The 19,898-nt window shown below is 46.8% G+C and overlaps 1 protein-coding gene across 1 annotated transcript in view; it reads right to left on the bottom strand.

Annotated features, from left to right (window-relative positions):
- LOC139569723 (unconventional myosin-XVB-like) overlaps positions 1-19,898 on the bottom strand; it is a 33,539-nt gene that overhangs the window by 3,823 nt on the left and 9,818 nt on the right. The window contains 33 exon segments of the mRNA XM_071391114.1: positions 2,166-2,290; positions 2,420-2,568; positions 3,083-3,179; positions 3,275-3,352; positions 3,426-3,520; positions 3,668-3,798; positions 3,908-3,984; positions 4,109-4,185; positions 4,277-4,413; positions 4,810-5,101; positions 5,179-5,290; positions 6,582-6,723; positions 6,873-6,991; positions 7,104-7,222; positions 8,631-8,706; positions 8,806-8,865; positions 8,971-9,077; positions 10,301-10,536; positions 10,655-10,756; positions 10,860-11,019; positions 11,233-11,328; positions 11,452-11,530; positions 11,713-11,925; positions 12,363-12,544; positions 12,679-12,711; positions 13,835-13,898; positions 14,306-14,471; positions 14,726-14,972; positions 17,199-17,368; positions 17,874-18,109; positions 18,235-18,455; positions 18,677-18,734; positions 18,883-18,963. Coding sequence (XP_071247215.1) covers positions 2,166-2,290; positions 2,420-2,568; positions 3,083-3,179; positions 3,275-3,352; positions 3,426-3,520; positions 3,668-3,798; positions 3,908-3,984; positions 4,109-4,185; positions 4,277-4,413; positions 4,810-5,101; positions 5,179-5,290; positions 6,582-6,723; positions 6,873-6,991; positions 7,104-7,222; positions 8,631-8,706; positions 8,806-8,865; positions 8,971-9,077; positions 10,301-10,536; positions 10,655-10,756; positions 10,860-11,019; positions 11,233-11,328; positions 11,452-11,530; positions 11,713-11,925; positions 12,363-12,544; positions 12,679-12,711; positions 13,835-13,898; positions 14,306-14,471; positions 14,726-14,972; positions 17,199-17,368; positions 17,874-18,109; positions 18,235-18,455; positions 18,677-18,734; positions 18,883-18,963 — 4,337 coding nt within the window.

Below are 19,898 nucleotides of genomic sequence, written 5' to 3'. Positions count from 1 at the left end.
GCACTGACGGCGCCCCAAACATGCGAGGGAAGGTGAAGGGACTCATAGGCCTGATGAGAAAGAGAGAGGATATTCCAGAATGTGTTACGTTTCATTGTATCATTCATCAGGAAGCACTTGTGGCTCAACTCAAAGACTGTGACTGAATTTGATCCAGGAAGTGGTGAACATTATTATTGCGAGGGCACTGAATCACCGGCAGTTCCGCGAGTTGCTGGAGGAATACCAGACAGAATACGGCGACTTGATATTTCACAATGAGGTGAGATGTCTCTGTCCTGACCGTGCTGAAATAGAGAGTGAGATAGTGTCATCTCTGACCCCAGTCATCACAACCCTCTGTCCTGACCGTGCTGAAATAGAGAGTGAGATAGTGTCATCTCTGACCCCAGTCATTACAGCCCCCTGTCCTGACCGTGCTGAAATAGAGAGTGAGATATAGTGTCATCTCTGACCCCAGTCATCACAGCCCTCTGTCCTGACCGTGCTGAAATAGAGAGTGAGATAGTGTCATCTCTGACCCCAGTCATCACAGCCCCCTGTCCTGACCGTGCTGAAATAGAGAGTGAGATAGTGTCATCTCTGACCCCAGTCATCACAACCCTCTGTCCTGACCGTGCTGAAATAGAGAGTGAGATAGTGTCATCTCTGACCCCAGTCATTACAGCCCCCTGTCCTGACCGTGCTGAAATAGAGAGTGAGATATAGTGTCATCTCTGACCCCAGTCATCACAGCCCTCTGTCCTGACCGTGCTGAAATAGAGAGTGAGATAGTGTCATCTCTGACCCTAGTCATCACAGCCCTCTGTCCTGACCGTGCTGAAATAGAGAGTGAGATAGTGTCATCTCTGACCCCAGTCATCACAGCCCTCTGTCCTGACCGTGCTGAAATAGAGAGTGAGATAGTGTCATCTCTGACCCCAGTCATCACAGCCCTCTGTCCTGACCGTGCTGAAATAGAGAGTGAGATAGTGTCATCTCTGACCCCAGTCATCACAGCCCCCTGTCCTGACCGTGCTGAAATAGAGAGTGAGATAGTGTCATCTCTGACCCCAGTCATCACAACCCCCTGTCCTGACCGTGCTGGAATAGAGAGTGAGATAGTGTCATCTCTGACCCCAGTCATCACAACCCTCTGTCCTGACCATGCTGAAATAGAGAGTGAGATAGTGTCATCTCTGACCCCAGTCATCACAACCCTCTGTCCTGACCGTGCTGAAATAGAGAGTGAGATAGTGTCATCTCTGACCCCAGTCATCACAGCCCTCTGTCCTGACCGTGCTGAAATAGAGAGTGAGATAGTGTCATCTCTGACCCCAGTCATCACAGCCCTCTGTCCTGACCGTGCTGAAATAGAGAGTGAGATAGTGTCATCTCTGACCCCAGTCATCACAGCCCCCTGTCCTGACCGTGCTGAAATAGAGAGTGAGATAGTGTCATCTCTGACCCCAGTCATCACAACCCTCTGTCCTGACCGTGCTGGAATAGAGAGTGAGATAGTGTCATCTCTGACCCCAGTCATCACAACCCTCTGTCCTGACCGTGCTGAAATAGAGAGTGAGATAGTGTCATCTCTGACCCCAGTCATCACAGCCCTCTGTCCTGACCGTGCTGAAATAGAGAGTGAGATAGTGGAGCTGCAGACAGATGACACATTGCAAGGTGAACTAAGAGCACCCATTTCTGGAGCCTTGTCAGACAGAGTATCCACTTCTGAGGCAGTGTGTGCAGGACTTATTCATGTGAAGCAACATTTTCAACAATGAACATTGTGAAAACAGACTGACCAATGCACACCTGGATTGCCTAACTAGAATAGCAACAACAGACTATATATTCAGAATGAATTCAGTCAAGGAGCAGAAGGGACATTTTCGCTCATCCAACGACTGAGGTAACCCTTAATATAGGTCTTATACATGTGATGTAGCCTATTTGATGTGTGTATGTATATATTTGTGATGTGCTGTACATCAAATCAATTACAGGTGCTCTATTGCTCTCAATTTGCTCTCAAATTGATGATTAGATAATATTGGAAGAAAGAGTATAACAAATTAAAGATCTGTGCGGCTCTCTGAATGATTGTCTACCCAAAGTGACCCCCTTACAAAAAATAGTGAGTAACACTGAGCTAAAGGCTAAAGGTTAAGGCTAGTACTCACACAGAGGGCTCTTGAGTAAGACCCTGTGCCAGATGCTGCAGGACAGCCAGCTCTGCCATCTGCTGGACAGTGTTGGCACCACCGCTTGGCAGCAGCAGTTTGCCATCCAGGTAATCACCCAGGACCTGCAGGCAACAGACAGGGACAGAAGGAGTTCATTCAACTACAGGAACAAAAGGGTTGTCACCAGGGCCTGACATAACTGGAGGTGTTTTCTATGGTAATGACAGAAATAGGGGTTGTTACTATGGTACCTGTTGGAAGTGGAACTCCAGGTACAGGTCATTGTCGAAGTGAAGGGGGTGTGTCCACATGACGCGGTGGAAGGACAGGAAGATGGAGCCGTCATCCAAAAGGAAGTCAAACAGGTACTCATCAGGGTGGATTGGCCGCACCATCCCCTCTGACAGACGAGAGGAAGAAGAGAGGCAGGCAAGAGGTTGTGATGAGGCAGGACGAAGAGAGAAGAGAGATCTTTCTGCTTCTCCACAAAGTCTGTAGCATTCTTAGAAGTCCCCTACATATTCATTACCTATAATACATCTCTAAATATTCATTACCTATAATACATCTCTAAATATTCATTACCTATAATACATCTCTAAATATTCATTACCTATAATACATCTCTAAATATTCATTACCTATAATACATCTCTAAATATTCATTACCTATAATACATCTCTACACATTCATTACCTATAATACATCTCTACACATTCATTACCTATAATACATCTCTGCACATTCATTACCTATAATACATCTCTGCACATTCATTACCTATAATACATCTCCGCACTTAGCAAAAAAATACCATCTGACTGCTTTTAATCTGACTAATGTTGGCAGGATATTTATTCTGTTTTAATGTTACTACTGAATCACTATGATTCATGTCTGTTTGTCCTCCTACCCTGGTCCCGGCTGGCATGGATAGAGAACTCGTTGACTTCTACCAGGTCCTGGATGCCCATCTCTGTACACAGCTCTTCCACCACCTCCAGAGCCACCTGGGTACACATAGTCAATCTTTATTTTTCTCATGATGATAACTAAAGGGAGGCAGGGGAAAGGAGAGAAGGAAAAAGAAGGAGACTTGACTTACGCTAAAGCTGCGTATCTTACAGGGGAAGTCTACTCCACCTGGCAGCTTGATGGGGAACCGGCGAGAGCTTCTGCCAGCCTGCAGAGAACAACACACGCCAAGCGATGACGGAACTGATCGTCACAAAATAAAATCCACACTCATGTCTCACCAGTATAGCTTCCATCTCTACTTGAGAGGGGATGTGTCTGCGACCTCCATGGATCAGAGACCGGAACAGGTTCTCCTTACAGTATTGAGACAGCTCTGAGATGGAGAGGAAAAACCACACACACACACACATCTGCATTAGATACAGAAGAGCACTGGGGTAGCAGACAGCTGCAGACTTTTAAAGGGATCTCTTTGGGGGCATCGCCAGTGTGTGAGGGGTGCAGGGCTGTGTGTGTGTACCTTGGTAAGGGTGTGAGGGGTCTTGGCTGATGTTTTGTAAGAGTTGTGTGACGTAGGGATAGAGAGTGCCAGAACAGGGGAAGAACCCTGTTACCAGGTTCAATAAACGCCAACCTCGGGTACAGCTCTGCCTGTATACCACACACACACACAAAACACACACACACACACACGTAAGAAATTGACCCTCTGTACACTATTCACAGGTAAAGGTTTATACACAGACTGCCAGCCTCTCACCTGTGAGTGTTGTTAGTGGTCTGTTTGATGACCTGGCAGTAGATCTCGTCTCTCAGGAACTCCTTCTCCTTCCCCAGCTGAACACACAAACACAATGGACAGATATTTCTCCCATGTTTTCATTCAAGCAGTTGTATCCTCATTAGGAGTGTACGGTGAGCGATAGTGTGTGTGTGTGTGTAAGATATATGTATGTCTCACCATCAAGACGTGGCTGACACAGTCTTCCTCAGACTTGTGATTCCCCAGAGGCTGGTCTCCCATGAACTGCATCACACCTTCAGAGAGCGTAGTATGGAAGCAAAAAATTGATACGCAATGTACACTTAAACAGTGTCCGTGCAGGTGTGTGTGTGTGTGTGGACTCACTCATGAAGGCCTGGACAGCCAGGTTATTAAGATCAGGATCAGCGTACAGGATGAGAGATTCCTGAACGGGAACCTCTGTGTACTGAACCATCTCTGATAAGTTTCTACCTCCATCAAGAAAACCTCTACCCTCCATGCTGTGATAGAGAGACAAAGGGAGAAGGAGAAAGAGGAGGAGAAAGAGGAAGAGAAAGAGGAGGAGGAGGAGAAAGATGAAGGAGGGGTGATGATTAAAGAGAAAAATAAGAGGTGATTGTGTAGTTATGGGAGACAGTTGTAACACTAAACATAGGATTACACACTGTACATTGTACAACCCTATTACCAGGGTTGTAATTGGGCTCCCAAGTGGCGCAGCGGTCTAAGGCACTGCATCTCAGTGCTAGAGACCCTGGTTCGATTTCAGGCAGTATCACAACCGGCCGTGATTGGGAGTCCCATAGGGCGGCGCACAACTTGCCCAGCGTTGTCTGGGTTAGATATTAACTGACTTGCCTAGTTAAATAAAGGTTCAATTAAAATGACCCTCTTACCTCGTGGCAGCATCTCTGAAGTATTTCATGGCAAACTCTGTCATCAGGAACGTCTGTACGTCATTCATCTCACTACCCTGAACCGACCGAGCCGACCCCAGGACGGAGCCATCTCGGCTGGGCTGTGCTGAGCCGTTGTGGGAGGTGGGTCTGGGGGCTGGAGCTCTCATGCTCTTCCTCCTCTCGTCGCGGCGGTCAAGGTGGACATGGTGGTAGTCAGGAGGGGCAGACGGCTGAGTGATGTCCGTGGGGAAGAGACCCGAGCGCCCCCCAATGGAACCGAAACACCAACCTGAGAGAGAGGGAGACAGCAGGGTTAGGACTGTCACAGAGAGAGAGACAGAGGTCAAAGGTCACTGATGACCTCACCTGGTTTGAGGCCATCTATGGGCAGCAGTTTGATGATGTCACCCTTGCGGAAGTTGAGCAGGCTCTTGTCGACCGTCTCAAAGCTCTTCAGGGCGATCACATGATCCGAGCCCTGAGAAGGTTTGGTAGGAGGTTATACACAACAAAGATTCTATACGGTAAGATGTACCAGGAAATATACACTATATATACACAAGTATGTAGACACCCCATCAAATTTGTGGATTCGCCTATTTCAGGCACACCCGTTGCTGACAGGTGTATAAAACCGAACACACAGCCATGCAATCACCATAGCCATGTCAGAGATGACACTATCTCACTCACAGCCATGCAATCGCCATGGCAGTAGAACTAAAGAGCTCAGTGACTTTCAACGCGCCACCGTCATAGCATGCCACTTTTCCAACAAGTCAGTTCTTCAAATCTCTGCCCTGCTAGAGCTGCCACAGTTAACTGTAAGGGCTGTTATTGTGAAGTGGAAACGTCTAGGGGCAACAACAGCTCAGCCACATAGTAGTAGGCCACACAGGCTCACAGAGCACAACCGCCGAGGGCTGAAGCGCGTAGCACATAAAAATTGTCTGTCCTCAGTTGCAACACTCACTACCGAGTTCCAAACGGTCTCTGGAAGCAACGAGCAGCACAAGAACTGTTCTCCACAAGCTTCATGAAATGGGTTTCCATGGCCGAGCAGCTGCACACAAGCCTAAGATCACCATTCACAATGCCAAGCGTTAGCTGGAGGGGTGTAAAGCTCGCCGCCATTGGACTCTGGAGCAGTGGAAACACGTTCTCTGGAGTGATGAATTGCTTCACCATTTGGCAGTTCGACGGACAAGTCTGGGTTTGGCGGATGCCAGGAGAACGCTACCTGCCTGAATGCATAGTGCCAACTGTAAAGTTTGGTGGAGGAGGAATAATGGTTTTGGCTAGGCCCCTTAGTTCCAGTGAAGGGAACTCTTAACGCTACAGCATAAAATTACATTCGAAACGATTCTGTGCTTCCTACATTGTGGTAACAGTTTCCTGTTTCAGCATGACAAAGCGAGGTCCATACAGCAACGGTTTGTCGAGATCGGTGTGAAAGAACTTGACTGGCCTGCACAGAGCCCTAACCTCAACCCCATCGAACACTTTTGGGTTACATTGGAACGCAGACTGCGAGCCAGGCCAATTCACCCAACATCAGTGCCCGACCTCACTAATGTTCTTGTGGCTGATGTTCCAAAATCCAGAAGAGTGGAGGCTGTTATAGCAGCAAAGTGGGGACCAACTCCATGTTAATGTCCATGATTTTGGATTGAGATGTTTGACGAGCAGGTGTCCACCTCCTGTTGGTCATGTAGTGTATATAAACAACAATTTGTATGATTTAAGATGAGGAAGAGGAGGGCGGTTACCTCGACGAGCTCTTGGTGGAACAGACTGACCATAGCAGTGATCTGAACAGCTCTGTTGCTCTGCAGCTGCAGCTGTTCTTCTTTCAGACTGAACTCTACCATGTCTGCAGAGCGCAGCTTCACCGACAGCAGCTCCGCATAGCTACACAGAGAAAACCACAGCACTTACTGTACACACACAGGGAGAACATACACCGACATCACATACTAGATGTTCACTCTCACTTAATCATTCATAGTTCAAAGTTCATACATCTTTTCCATTTTGTTGTGATTGAAGGATAGGAGTACCTGTAGCTGCGTAGCAGGATCAGGTGTTTGGGGTTAATGCCTGATGCTCTGGTCACCTTCAGCAGACGAAGCCCACGATGAGACACACCCAATACCTGGGTGTCCCCGCTGGTATCACCCTATAACACACACACACACACACACACACACACACACACACACACACACACACAGGTTTATACACACTCCAGCCTCTAACACACAGGAGAGAGACAGAGGGAGAAAACTCACATTGACAGGGAACAGTCTTGTGAAGTAGTTTTCCCAGTTGTCTCTGGCAGCCATCACTATCCTCTTCTTCATGGTGTCGTCCTGGACCAAGCTGACACTTGTACCCACATGGAAACTGCCTGGAATAGAGGGATAATAGAGAGATAAGGACAGAGAATAGAGAGAGAAGGAGGGAGAATAGAGAGAGAATAATGGAGAATAGAGAGAGGAGGGAGAATAGAGAGAGAATAATGGAGAATAGAGAGAGGAGGGAGAATAGAGAGAGAATAATGGAGAATAGAGAGAGGAGGGAGAATAGAGAGAGAAGGAAGGAGGGAGAGAACGTGAGGAGATACAGTGGGATGGAAGTTCAGAACAGTAATATTTACTCACCTGGTGAGACGTACTTGGTAAAAAAAAAAAACTAGAATCACCTGGTAAAAAAACAACTAGACTCACCTGGTAAAAAAACAACTAGACTCACCTGGTAAAAAAACAACTAGACTCACCTGGTAAAAAAACAACTAGACTCACCTGGTAAAAAAACAACTAGACTCACCTGGTAAAAAACAACTAGACTCACCTGGTAAAAAACAACAACTAGACTCACCTGGTAAAAGAAACAACAACTAGACTCACCTGGTAAAAAAACAACAACTAGACTCACCTGGTAAAAACCCCCAACTAGACTCACCTGGTAAAAAACAACAACTAGACTCACCTGGTAAAAACCCCCAACTAGACTCACCTGGTAAAAAACAACAACTCGACTCACCTGGTAAAAAACAACAACTCGACTCACCTGGTAAAAACCCCCAACTAGACTCACCTGGTAAAAAACAACAACTCGACTCACCTGGTAAAAACCCCCAACTCGACTCACCTGGTAAAAAACCCCAACTAGACTCACCTGGTAAAAGAAACAACTAGACTCACCTGGTAAAAGAAACAACTAGACTCACCTGGTAAAAAACAACAACTAGACTCACCTGGTAAAAGAAACAACTAGACTCACCTGGTAAAAGAAACAACTAGACTCACCTGGTAAAAAACAACTAGACTCACCTGGTAAAAGAACAACTAGACTCACCTGGTAAAAAACCCCAACTAGACTCACCTGGTAAAAGAAACAACTAGACTCACCTGGTAAAAGAAACAACTAGACTCACCTGGTAAAAGAAACAACTAGACTCACCTGGTAAAAAAACAACTAGACTCACCTGGTAAAAAAACAACGAGACTCACCTGGTAAAAAAACAACGAGACTCCCCTGGTAAAAAACAACGAGACTCACCTGGTAAAAAACAACGAGACTCACCTGGTAAAAAAAACAACTAGACTCACCTGGTAAAAGAAACAACTAGACTCACCTGGTAAAAGAAACAACTAGACTCACCTGGTAAAAGAAACAACTAGACTCACCTGGTAAAAGAAACAACTAGACTCACCTGGTAAAAAAAACAACTAGACTCACCTGGTAAAAAACAACGAGACTCACCTGGTAGAAAAACAACGAGACTCCCCTGGTAAAATAACAACTAGACTCACTCAGTAGGTCCTTCATTTTCCTCCTCTCCTCTCTGGAGATCCTCACACAGGTGTCACAGTACGTGTCTCTCATGATCTGAAAGGGAAACAAAACCCCGGATTTAGATTAATATAAGGTGTGATATGTAGGAGGTAGTGAATAAAAAAGGGTCACAGGGAAATAATCAACACTGACCTGCTCACAGAGGAGATTGAGGATGTAGGGGTGGTTGAACTTCTCTCTGGGGTAAAACACCTGAACACACACAGGGAAATGATTGTGATTCACATACAGTATAATGCAAACACATTGTAGAACAATACAGACCGTTCTATGTTCTCGCCTGCAGTTCCAGCTCACCTCTTTGCGTAGGAACAGTTTGCCAGGCATAGCCGAGTAGGAGAAGTAGACGCTGGCAGAGAACCTGTGGAGTTGGGTGCGGACACTCTCCACCCCAGACAGCAGATCTATGGAGGACGAATCAAATCACTTGTTTTTATGTTGTTGTATATTTTGTATATATTCAGCAATTTAGTACAAACAAAGGAATAACACAGCTGCCAGACATATGAAATGAAGTATAGCTTAAGCAAGACATGGGACAAGAAGAGAGCAACAGTTGGGGGACTTCCATTCTGTGAGGATCCTTTTTTTTGCAGCCACCATTCCAAACATCAGAGCCTGTTGTTCCTCATAGCACGATCTTAGAACAGACTGAGCAGCCAAAGAGAGCGAGTTTCACTTCAGGTTCAATGGCCCTCTCATAAACCTTTGAAAACCAATCAAATATGTTCCTCCAGAAATGATTAAGTAGGGGGCAGAGCCTAAAAAGATGAGTTCATGAACCTTCTGAGGCTTTACACTTGTCACACAGTGGGGAGACCTGGGGGTAAATTAGTTTTGGAGTAACGAAGTCTATGCATGACTTTGTATTGTATCCATTGATATCTGGCAATGATGGAACAGGAATGAATTCTAGACAGGGCTTCTCCCCATAGATCATCTGAGAGCTCAATATTTAACTCTTTACCCCAAGTCTCCTTGAGATGACCAGTAGAGGCCTCTGTGTAGCTGGAGAAAAAGGAGACAAACTGTGAGATGAGGTGTTTTGAATTGGGAGGGCGCTGGAGCAAATCATAAAACACATGTTGTACAGGGAGGATGTCAACAGTTTGAATTTTCCCTTTGATATAGTGTCTGATTCGTAAATAATGAAAAAAATGTGAATGGGAGAGTTTGAATGTATTATTTAATTGGATGAATGATGCCAATTGCTTATCTATGTATAAGTCTTAAATGGTGACCAGTCCCTTCTCCCTCCATTTAACATACACCAGATGGAACAATAGAAGGATTCAAGCAAATAAATCCAATCAAATGTTACTGGTCACATACCCATATTTAGCAGATGTTATTGCGGGTGTAGTGAAATGCTTGTGTTCCTAGCTCCAACAGCGCAGTAGTATCTAACAATTCCCAACAATGAAACACAAATCTAACACTCCTCACCAAACACAAAGAATGTGAGTTACTTTACTTCTCTGTGGAGTTGTGACTGCGGTATCTGAGTTATGGAACGTGTATCTGAGGCTATGGCTGGTCAGGCGGTGCAGACACAACAGTGCAAACACAAACACAGTACTACTGTCCATGCCTGCCCGTACTGTACCGCTGAAGTAGTTTAACTTACTGAGTGTGGGGGCAGCCTTGGTGGGGGGGTCTGGCAAGCTCTCATAGATGTGTTGGACTAGGGCAGGAGGAGGAGGAGGAGGGGCGAACCCGTGGGGAGCAGGCGGACGGTTCTCGGGGGGGCCCTGAGTGCCGAACAGGTCGGCGAGGGAGCGCTGTTTCTGCATCATGTTGTTGGAAATGGAGTGAGGCCCTCTGGTGGAGGGAGGAGAGGGCTGCCGTGCGGGGGGAGGCTGTCTCTGACGGGGGGAGAAGAGAATTACTATAGGCTAGGTAACTGAATGGATAAGTTAGCTCCAACACTCCTCACCAACATGTCTCGGGCTAGGCAACAATGCATGCAATGGATGTACACACAGCTCTAACCTTCTGCTGTTGTACAGGTCCGGTATGTCTGAGGATAGAAAGGGCCTCCTCTTTAGGATCCTTCTTCTTCACAAACGACTGTGCTGGAACCCTGGAGAGGAGCGAGGGAGTTAGATGTCCGCTAATGCAGCGGGATCTACACAGCAGATGACATGTACTTCAAACATATAGGATGGATCCACAGTCCCACTGACCTGATTGGTTTCAAGGGTTTTGGATCGTTGACAGGGCGGTTTTGGTACTGTTTAATGATGTCACGGATTCTGGTGCTGGGAGGGGGCGGGGAGGCAGGAGGGCTGGGGCGGTCTGGTTCTCTGGCAGGAGGAGACGGGGGACGTTGCCATGTCCTGGGTGCTGGAGGTGGGGAGGGGGAGCAGGGACGGGTCTGTTTGTGGGGGCTCCCTCCGGGACGTTGCCAAGTCCTGGGTGCTGGAGGTGGGGAGGGGGAGCGGGGAAGGGTCTGTTTGGGGGGGCTCCCTCCGGGACGTTGCCAAGTCCTGGGTGCTGGGGGTGGGAGGGGGGAGGGAGAGCGGGGAAGGGTCTGTTTGGGGGGGCTCCCTCCGGGACGTTGCCAAGTCCTGGGTTCTGGGGGTGGGGAGGGGGAGCGGGGAAGGGTCTGTTTGGAGGGGCTACTGGGAGCAGGGCGAGGCTTTGGCTGAGAACCTGACAGAGTGAATGACAGCACAGGCAGCTGGGTGTAAGGTAAGACAAGTGGTAGTCATTTTATCCTGTGAAAACTACAGATTATCTGAAGTTGAATAGGTAGGTGTGTCCAACTCTACTCACCAATCTTCTGGAAGAACTCTCTCTTGCCCTTGAAAGAGTCCAGCTGGTCTGGACTGACAAAGTCCACATCTCTGTCCGGCTGATAAAAACAAAGACACTTTACATAGTTAGTTTGCTTACAAGATAATGTTGTTGTTAATGTGTTTCTTTTGTAATGAAATTACACATTTTTGGAATGGCTAAGTACATAAAAGATAAAAAGAATCAAGCAGAATTGAGCACAAACACACTAGCATCACACCCCTCCCCTGTCATACATACCTCAGGTATGTAGTGTTGTATCTGTGGTTTCCTCTGGCTGGGTGTGGTTAGCGGCAGAGGGGCTCGGGGGGGTGTTTGTGTCTGTGCCGGGGGAGAGGGGGCGAGGGGGGGTGTGACGGGTCGAAGGTTAGCCTGGTGCCGCTGCTGCTGTCGCTGCTGCTCCTGAGTCTGCTGCTGGGACATAGCCATCGCCTGCATTGTCATCTGCTGGGCCTAGAGAGGGAGGGAGGAGGAGAGAAGGAGACATGAGTGAGTGAGTGAGTGAGTGAGTGAGTGAGTGAGTGAGTGAGTGAGTGAGTGAGAGCGAGAGAGAGGAATGAGTGAGAGCGAGAGAGAGAGAGAGAGAGGAATGAGTGAGTGAGAGAGATGAGAGAGATGAGAGAGCGAGAGAGCGAGAGAGCGAGAGAGCGAGAGAGCGAGAGAGCGAGAGAGCGAGAGAGCGAGAGAGCGAGAGAGCGAGAGAGCGAGAGAGCGAGAGAGCGAGAGAGAGATGGAGAGAAAGAGCGATGGAGAGAGAGGAAGTGTAGTCATGTTAGAATAGAAATGGTGATATCATAAGAACATGAGTTAAGGATAGGGGTAGGATTATGGTTTGTTTGTTATCATGGCATGTTTGTCCCAGTTTTCCACCAGTGTCTCCAAGTCCTTACCATGAGCAGGGCCTGTTGGTTGATGAAAGCCTGCTGCTGTGCTACCATCTGCTGGGGGTCCAGGCCTGGTGCAGCTGGCTGGGGTGCCATCATGGTTGGCATCATAGGCATGGGGGCAGCTGGCATCATACTTGGCATCATTGGAGCCCCGTAGTCTTGCATGGCAGGGTTCACTGGCATTCCTGGGAGACACATTTTTTTTCGGGGGGGGGGGGGGGGGGGTTGATCGTTGTTAGAATAATGCAGGATAGAGAAAATAGATTACTTATTTTCACGATTAGAATGTTTGTGTAATTAAATTACTCCCCTCACTCACCCATAGAATAGCCTGGCATTGTCATTGGAACACCTGCAACACAGGTACTGTATTTAACATTGCAATTAAAATAATGACAGAGTGAGTGAGTGAGTGAGTGAGTGAGTGAGTGAGTGAGTGAGTGAGTGAGTGAGTGAGTGAGTGAGAGAGAGAGTCAAATTGGTGTTTTACCAAAATATCATATGACAGACCACGTATTCACCCTGCACACCTTAATTGACCAAGACCACAAATACAAATTCCATCTATACACTGTTGCCCTAGAGCACACAAAAAACTATACATACCTCGGCCTAAACATCAGCGCCACAGGTAACTTCCACAAAGCTGTTAACGATCTGATAGACAAGGCAAGAAGGGCCTTCCATGCCATCAAAAGGAACATAAAATTCGACATACCAGGATCTGGCAAAAAAATACTTGAATCAGTTGTAGAATCCTTTGCCATTTATGGTGGTGAGGTTTGGGGTCTGCAAAAATTATGCATAAAAGATCCTCTGTGTACAACGCCAAACACCAAATAATGCATACAGAGCAGAATTGGCCGGTACCCGCTAATTATCAAAATCCAGAAATGAGGCATTAATCTACAACCACCTTAAAGGAAGTGATTCCCAAACCTTCCATAACAAAGCCATCACCTACAGAGAGATGAACCTGGAGAAGAGTCCCCTGAGCAAGCTGGTCCTGGGGCTCTGTTCACAAACACAAACAGACCCCATAGAGCCCCAGGACAGCAACACAATTACTCAACCAAATCATGAGAAAACAAAAAGATATTTACTTGACACATTGGAAAGAATTAACAAAAAAACTGAGCAAACTAGAATACTATTTGGCCCTAAACAGAGAATTAGGTTTTGTTTTTTATTTAACCTTAACCTCAGAGAATAACTGACCACTGTGACTGACGCAAAATTAAGGAAAGCTTTGACTATGTACAGACTCAGTGAGCATGGCCTTGCTATTGAGAGAGGCAGCCATAGGCAGACTTGGCTCGCAAGAGAAGACAGGCTATGGGCACACTGCCCCCAAAATGAGATGGAAACTGAGCTGCACTTCCTAACCTAACCTCACTTGCTTTGGCAATGTAAACATATGTTTCCTATGCCAATAGAGGCCTTTGAATTGAATGTAATTGAGAGAGATACAGTACCTGGTCTATACATCCCTCCTCCTCCTCTCATCCTCCTGTTCAACTTGGCCATACGCTCCTGGTCCTACATACATACACACACACACACACACACACACCCCCACACACACACACACACACACCACAGAGTAACACACAACAGTAGAATGTTTTGTTAATCTATACATCACATGCAGTAATATAAACATAGTAATATAACCACAGTAATATAACCACAGCAATATAAACACAGTAATATAACCACAGTAATATAACCACAGTAATATAAACACAGTAATATAACCACAGTAATATAAACACAGTATCCAAGACGAAGGAACAGAAGACCCAATCCAACCAGTAACATGTAATCACAGGTAATCACAGGTAATCACATGTAATCACAGGTAATCACAGGTAATCACAGACACCTCCTATTATATATAACAATGAATGGTGTAGTGAAAAGAGTGTCTCGGGTAAAATACTGACCCCTGGTCCCTGGTCCCTGATTGGGTCAAAGAGGTCATCCAGATAGCAGTCCATCTGACCAGAACCCTCTGACTGCTGGTAGTCTCTGCGGTCCTGCTGGTGGAGACAAGGGGCCGGAATGGAGGGGGCCGGGGGGATGAAGCCATCTAGATCTGTTGTAATCATCCTAATGGAGAGAGAGAGAGAGAGAGAGAGAGAGAGAGAGAGAGAGAGAGAGAGAAAGAGAGAGAGAGAGAGAGAGAGAGAGAGAGAGAGAGAGAGAGAAAGAGAGAGTGAGTGAAGTTGGGGTCCTGTGTTCCCCCAATCTCACCCGTCTCCCTCGTTGTTGAACAAATAGTCAGGGTCTGTGTGCCTCCCAGTCTCACACGTCTCCCTCGTTGTTGAACAAAGAGTCAGGGTCTGTGTGCCTCCCAGTCTCACCCGTCTCCCTCGTTGTTGAACAGGTAGTCAGGCTCTGTGTGTGTGGTCTCCAGTGTAGCATCAGTCTCTGCTCCAGCCAACAGGTCCAAGACAAAGTCACATCCAGCCAGATCAGACCAGCCCTCATCAGCTAGCAGAGACACGGACCAGCCCCGTGGAGCCTCAGGTAACCCTCTGAAGTGGAGCAGCCACGAGGCCAGCTGCTCCCCTGTGGTCCAGGACTCCACCTCAGCTGTCATCTTCTCCTCTGTAAGAGATGGAGAGAGAGAGGGAATGAAGCATACTACCCTGGTGCTGGAAACACCAACACTCCAGCCAAGTGAACCACCAGAATCCCACTGAGCAAATGGAACCACAACACAAGACAGAAAAAGTGACATATACATATACAGCCGTGGCCAAAAGTTTTGAGAATGACACACATATTAATTTTCACAAAGTCTGCTGCCTCAGTTTGTATGATGGCAATTTGCATATACTCCAGAATGTTATGAAGAGTGATCAGATGAAGTCCCTCTTTGCCATGCAAATGAACTGAATCCCCAAAAAACATTTCCACTGCATTACAGCCCTGCCACAAAAGGACCAGCTGACATGTCAGTGATTCTTTCGTTAACACAGGTGTGAGTGTTGACGAGGACAAGGCTGGAGATCACTCTGTCATGCTGATTGAGTTCGAATAACAGACTGGAAGCATCAAAAGGAGGGTGGTGCTTGGAATCATTGTTCTTCCTCTGTCAATCATGGTTAACTGCAAAGAAACACATGCCGTCATCATTGCTTTGCACAAAAAGGGCTTTCCTAGCCACCGTGCTTCTACACCTGCATTGCTTGCTGTTTGGGGTTTTAGGCTGGGTGTCTGTACAGCACTTCGAGATATTAGCTGATGTACGAAGGGCTATATAAAATAAACTTGATTGATTGATTCACAGGCAAGGATATTGCTGCCAGTAAGATTGCACCTAAATCAACCATTTATCGGATCATCAAGAACTTCAAGGAGAGCGGTTCAATTGTTGTGAAGAAGGCTTCAGGGCGCTCAAGAAAGTCCGGCAAGCGCCAGGACTGTCTCCTAAAGTTGATTCAGCTGCGGGATCGGGGCACCACCAGTACAGAGCTTGCTCAGGAATGGCAGCAGGCAGGTGTGTGCATCTGCACGCACAGTGAGGCGAAGACTTTTGGAGGATGGCCTGGTGTCAAGAAAGGCAGCAAAGAAACCACTTCTCTCCGGGAAAAACATCAGGGACAGACAAATATTCTGCAAAAGGTACAGGGATTGGACTGCTGAGGACAGGGGTAAAGTCATTTTCTCTGATGAATCCCCTTTCCAATTGTTTGGGGCATCCGGAAAAAAGCTTGTCCGGAGAAGACAAGGTGAGCACTACCATCAGTCCTGTGTCATGCCAACAGTAAAGCATCCTGAGACCATTCATGTGTGGGGTTGCTTATCAGCCAAGGGAGTGGGCTCACTCACAATTTTGCCTAAGAACACAGCCATGAATAAAGAATGGTACCAAAACATCCCCCGAAAGCAACTTCTTTCAACCATCCAGGAACAGTTTGGTGACGAACAATACCTTTTCCAGCATGATGGAGCACCTTGCCATAAGGCAAAAGTGATAACTAAGTGGCTCGGGGAACAAAACATCGATGTTTTGAGTCCATGGCCAGGAAACTCCCCAGACCTTAATCCCATTGAGAACTTGTGGTCAATACTCAAGAGGCGGGTGGACAAACAAAACCCCACAAATTCTGACAAACTCAAAGCATTGATTATGCAAGAATGGGCTTGTCACGACTTCTTCCGAAGTCGATGCCTCTCCTGGTTCGGGCATTGTTCGGCGGTCGACGTCACCGGCTTTCTAGCCATTGCCGATCCATTTTTCATTTTCCATTTGTTTTGTCTCGTTTTTCCACACACCTGGTTCTCATTGTCCCTCATTATGTGTTGTGTATTTAACCCTCTGTTTCCCCCATGTCTTTGTGTGGTATTGTTTATCTGTGTTGATGTATGCGCACGTTAGTCTGGTTGCGCTGGGTTATGTATACCCGTTTTGTATTTCGTGTTCATTGTGCCGTGTGCTTTTGGTTCGCCTGAATAAAAGGCTCCGTGTGCTACAAAATACCTGCTCTCCTGTGCCTGACTCCCTTTCAGCCACTTACGCATACCTGACAGGGCTGCCATCAGTCAGGATGTGGCCCAGAAGTTAATTGAAAGCATGCCAGGGCGGATTGCAGAGGTCTTGAAAAAGAAGGGTCAACACTGCAAATATTGACTCTGCATCAACTTCATGTAATTGTCAATAAAAGCCTTTGACACTTATGAAATGCTTGTAATTATACTTCAGTATTCCATAGTAACATCTGACAAAAATATCTAAAGACACTTAAGCAGCAAATTTGTGGAAATTAATGTGTCATTCTCAAAACATTTGGCCACGACTGTACATGTTATAACCCCTCTCTGGCTCACCGTTGAAGGTGTGTATGTCCATCACCATATTTCCTCTCCTCTGATTGGTTGTCCACTCCAGCTGGGAAGGGGGGTGGAGGCGGGAGGCAGGGGAGGGTAACTTGAGGGAGGTGAGGAGTTTGTGCTGGCACAGAGAACGATATTCACCTGGACCATTATCAGATACATACCTGTTCACAGGGGAGACAGAGAAACACAGACTTACATACCTGTTCACAGGGGAGACAGTGAAACACAGACTTACATACCTGTTCACATGGGAGACAGTGAAACACAGACTTACATACCTGTTCACAGGGGAGACAGTGAAACACAGACTTACATACCTGTTCACAGGGGAGACAGTGAAACACAGACTAACATACCTGTTCACAGGGGAGACAGTGAAACACAGACTTACATACCTGTTCACAGGGGAGACAGTGAAACACAGACTTACATACCTGTTCACAGGGGAGACAGTGAAACAGACTTACATACCTGTTCACAGGGGAGACAGTGAAACACAGACTTACATACCTGCACATGTAACACAAAACCAAAGAACCAATAACATAATGGTTGACAAAGAGATGACATATTTTAATGCTTTTCTTCTAGTACTACACAAATCACATGTTTAATCACTCCAAAAAAGACATCTTTACAAATGATTTTGCTCACTGGGCTGCTTACTTGAGCAGGGGTTTGTCCAGGGCTGGGGAGGGGGTGAATGTACTAAGGCAGTAGGCCAGTAACAACCAGCCCCGCAGCGCCACCTCCTCTGACTCTCTGCCCCAGGTGGTGTGGGCCAGCTGGGCTAGGATCTCATCCCTCAGGGGGGGTCTGGTCTGGCCCTGCTCCACAATGTAGTTCCCCAACATCTGCTCCTGCCAGCCACTCAGATCACTGTCCCCTGCAAAACGCAGTATCTGAGGGAATAATGGGGATATAGAGGGAGGTGACATCAAGTTAAGATAACACCAGCACCATAGTGTACACATCTGTGTTCTTGTCCCTATATCTGTATGTGTGTCCGTGTGTGTCCAGTACTGACCAGTTTGTGGATCTCCAGAGCGGTTCGAGCGTCTTCAGGCTCCAGAGAAGTCAAAGGTCGCTGGAGGGAGTAGCCCTGTGGCTGACACCAGCCATCCTTCAGTGTGGCGTTGGCGTATCGTGAGAAGGGGTAGCTGTCGATATCGAGGGGCAGGATTAGGGTGTTTTGTGCTTTCACCTGTGGAGGCGCCACCTCTGTCACCCCTGATATGTGCTGCCGCCCTGGTGGAGAGACACAGAACTAGAATCACACACAGAGAAAAGGCGACAGAGGCAATGGCAGCCTTGGGTCCAGTCCAGCAACAACCTGCCGTTTACCTGTTCTGTTTACCTGTTCTGTTTACCTGTTCTGTTTACAGAGCAGAAGAAGTCAGATAAATGTTTTAGCCAATCCCAGCCCTCCTCAACCCATCTTCTCCATTCCCAGCGCTGCTCTCACTCACCTGCTGCGCTGCGTAGTCTGGCCGATAGCTCAGCCGGAATCTCCAACATTCCCACATCCTGGAAAAGGGAATTATCAGGAAGGAATACTTTATTAGACCAGAGGCTCCTTTTAAATATACGGCTCTGAATTGTATATCTAATAACATACTTCAATTGGAATAGATATTGTACAGGTGTTAAGAAACAAACGGTAGTTAGCTCCCACCATTCCTGTAGAGTACGAGTCCTGGGTCTTTGTGGTGGTGGTGGTACTTTTCACCGTGCTCCTCTCATTTCTGTCTTGTTCCTGAGAGCAAACACACACACAGCTTCGACTGAGTTGAGCCCCAAGCTATCTATATGATGTTAAATAGTTTTCATCCAATCAGGAGAGGCTGAGCACACTGATAGGCAGTGAGGACCCCTCCTTTCAATAACACAGAAACCAAATGGACAACCCATGAACACACAGCTGTCAAAGCTTTACACAAACAGGAATCAGCAATTCATTTCATCCATTCAATTATTTCCCAGCTTGTGAATAAACCAACTGTTTTTCTCCAGGTGTTTCTCCTGTACCTGTCATCAGGTGTGCTTGTTCTATTTGCCCAGGAGAGGCGTGAAGACGTCCGTCAGGTAAACAGACTATGGACAGAGAGAGAGTCCAGTCCTATTCTCAGTAACACAACCTGCTGTATATCCCAGCTGCCTTCCCTCCGCCCACAATACAAGCCACACGGATACTAGAGTCCAGAATGCAATCCTTTATCTTATGGTTTACAGCCTGAGCTCGATACAGCTAAAGGTGTTCCCTCATATCACTGTGAATGTATCATCCTGTACTCTTCTGATATGATGTACGTAGATCCCTTGTTAATGGATTTACTGAGGTGTATTGATGGGTGTGTGTGGGTTACACAGTACACAAACAAACACACAAACAAACTGCAGTTTTATGCTGAGGTGCATACACACACACACGCACAGACAATGTAGTTTCCTGATTGAGAGATTTGCTGATGTGATTGCTGGGTGGTGGTTAATGGGTGCTGTCAGTTTACTAAACGTGTGTCAGCAACATCTGTTGTAATTAAAAGCGATAGTCCACTAGAGTATCTGTATCGTAATCCTTTCATTAATCCACCACATTTGGTATGATGGGGACAATATCTATACATCCATTCCTGTAACGGGGTGAGTGACTGATTGCCAGGAAGTCAGGCGCAAGAGAGCAGAGATGGG

This window comes from Salvelinus alpinus, chromosome 3 (assembly GCF_045679555.1).
Source record: "Salvelinus alpinus chromosome 3, SLU_Salpinus.1, whole genome shotgun sequence".
NCBI lineage: Eukaryota > Metazoa > Chordata > Actinopteri > Salmoniformes > Salmonidae > Salvelinus > Salvelinus alpinus.
The sequence above is the reverse complement of the archived record's forward strand: the minus strand, read 5'-3'. Positions and strand labels throughout refer to the sequence as shown.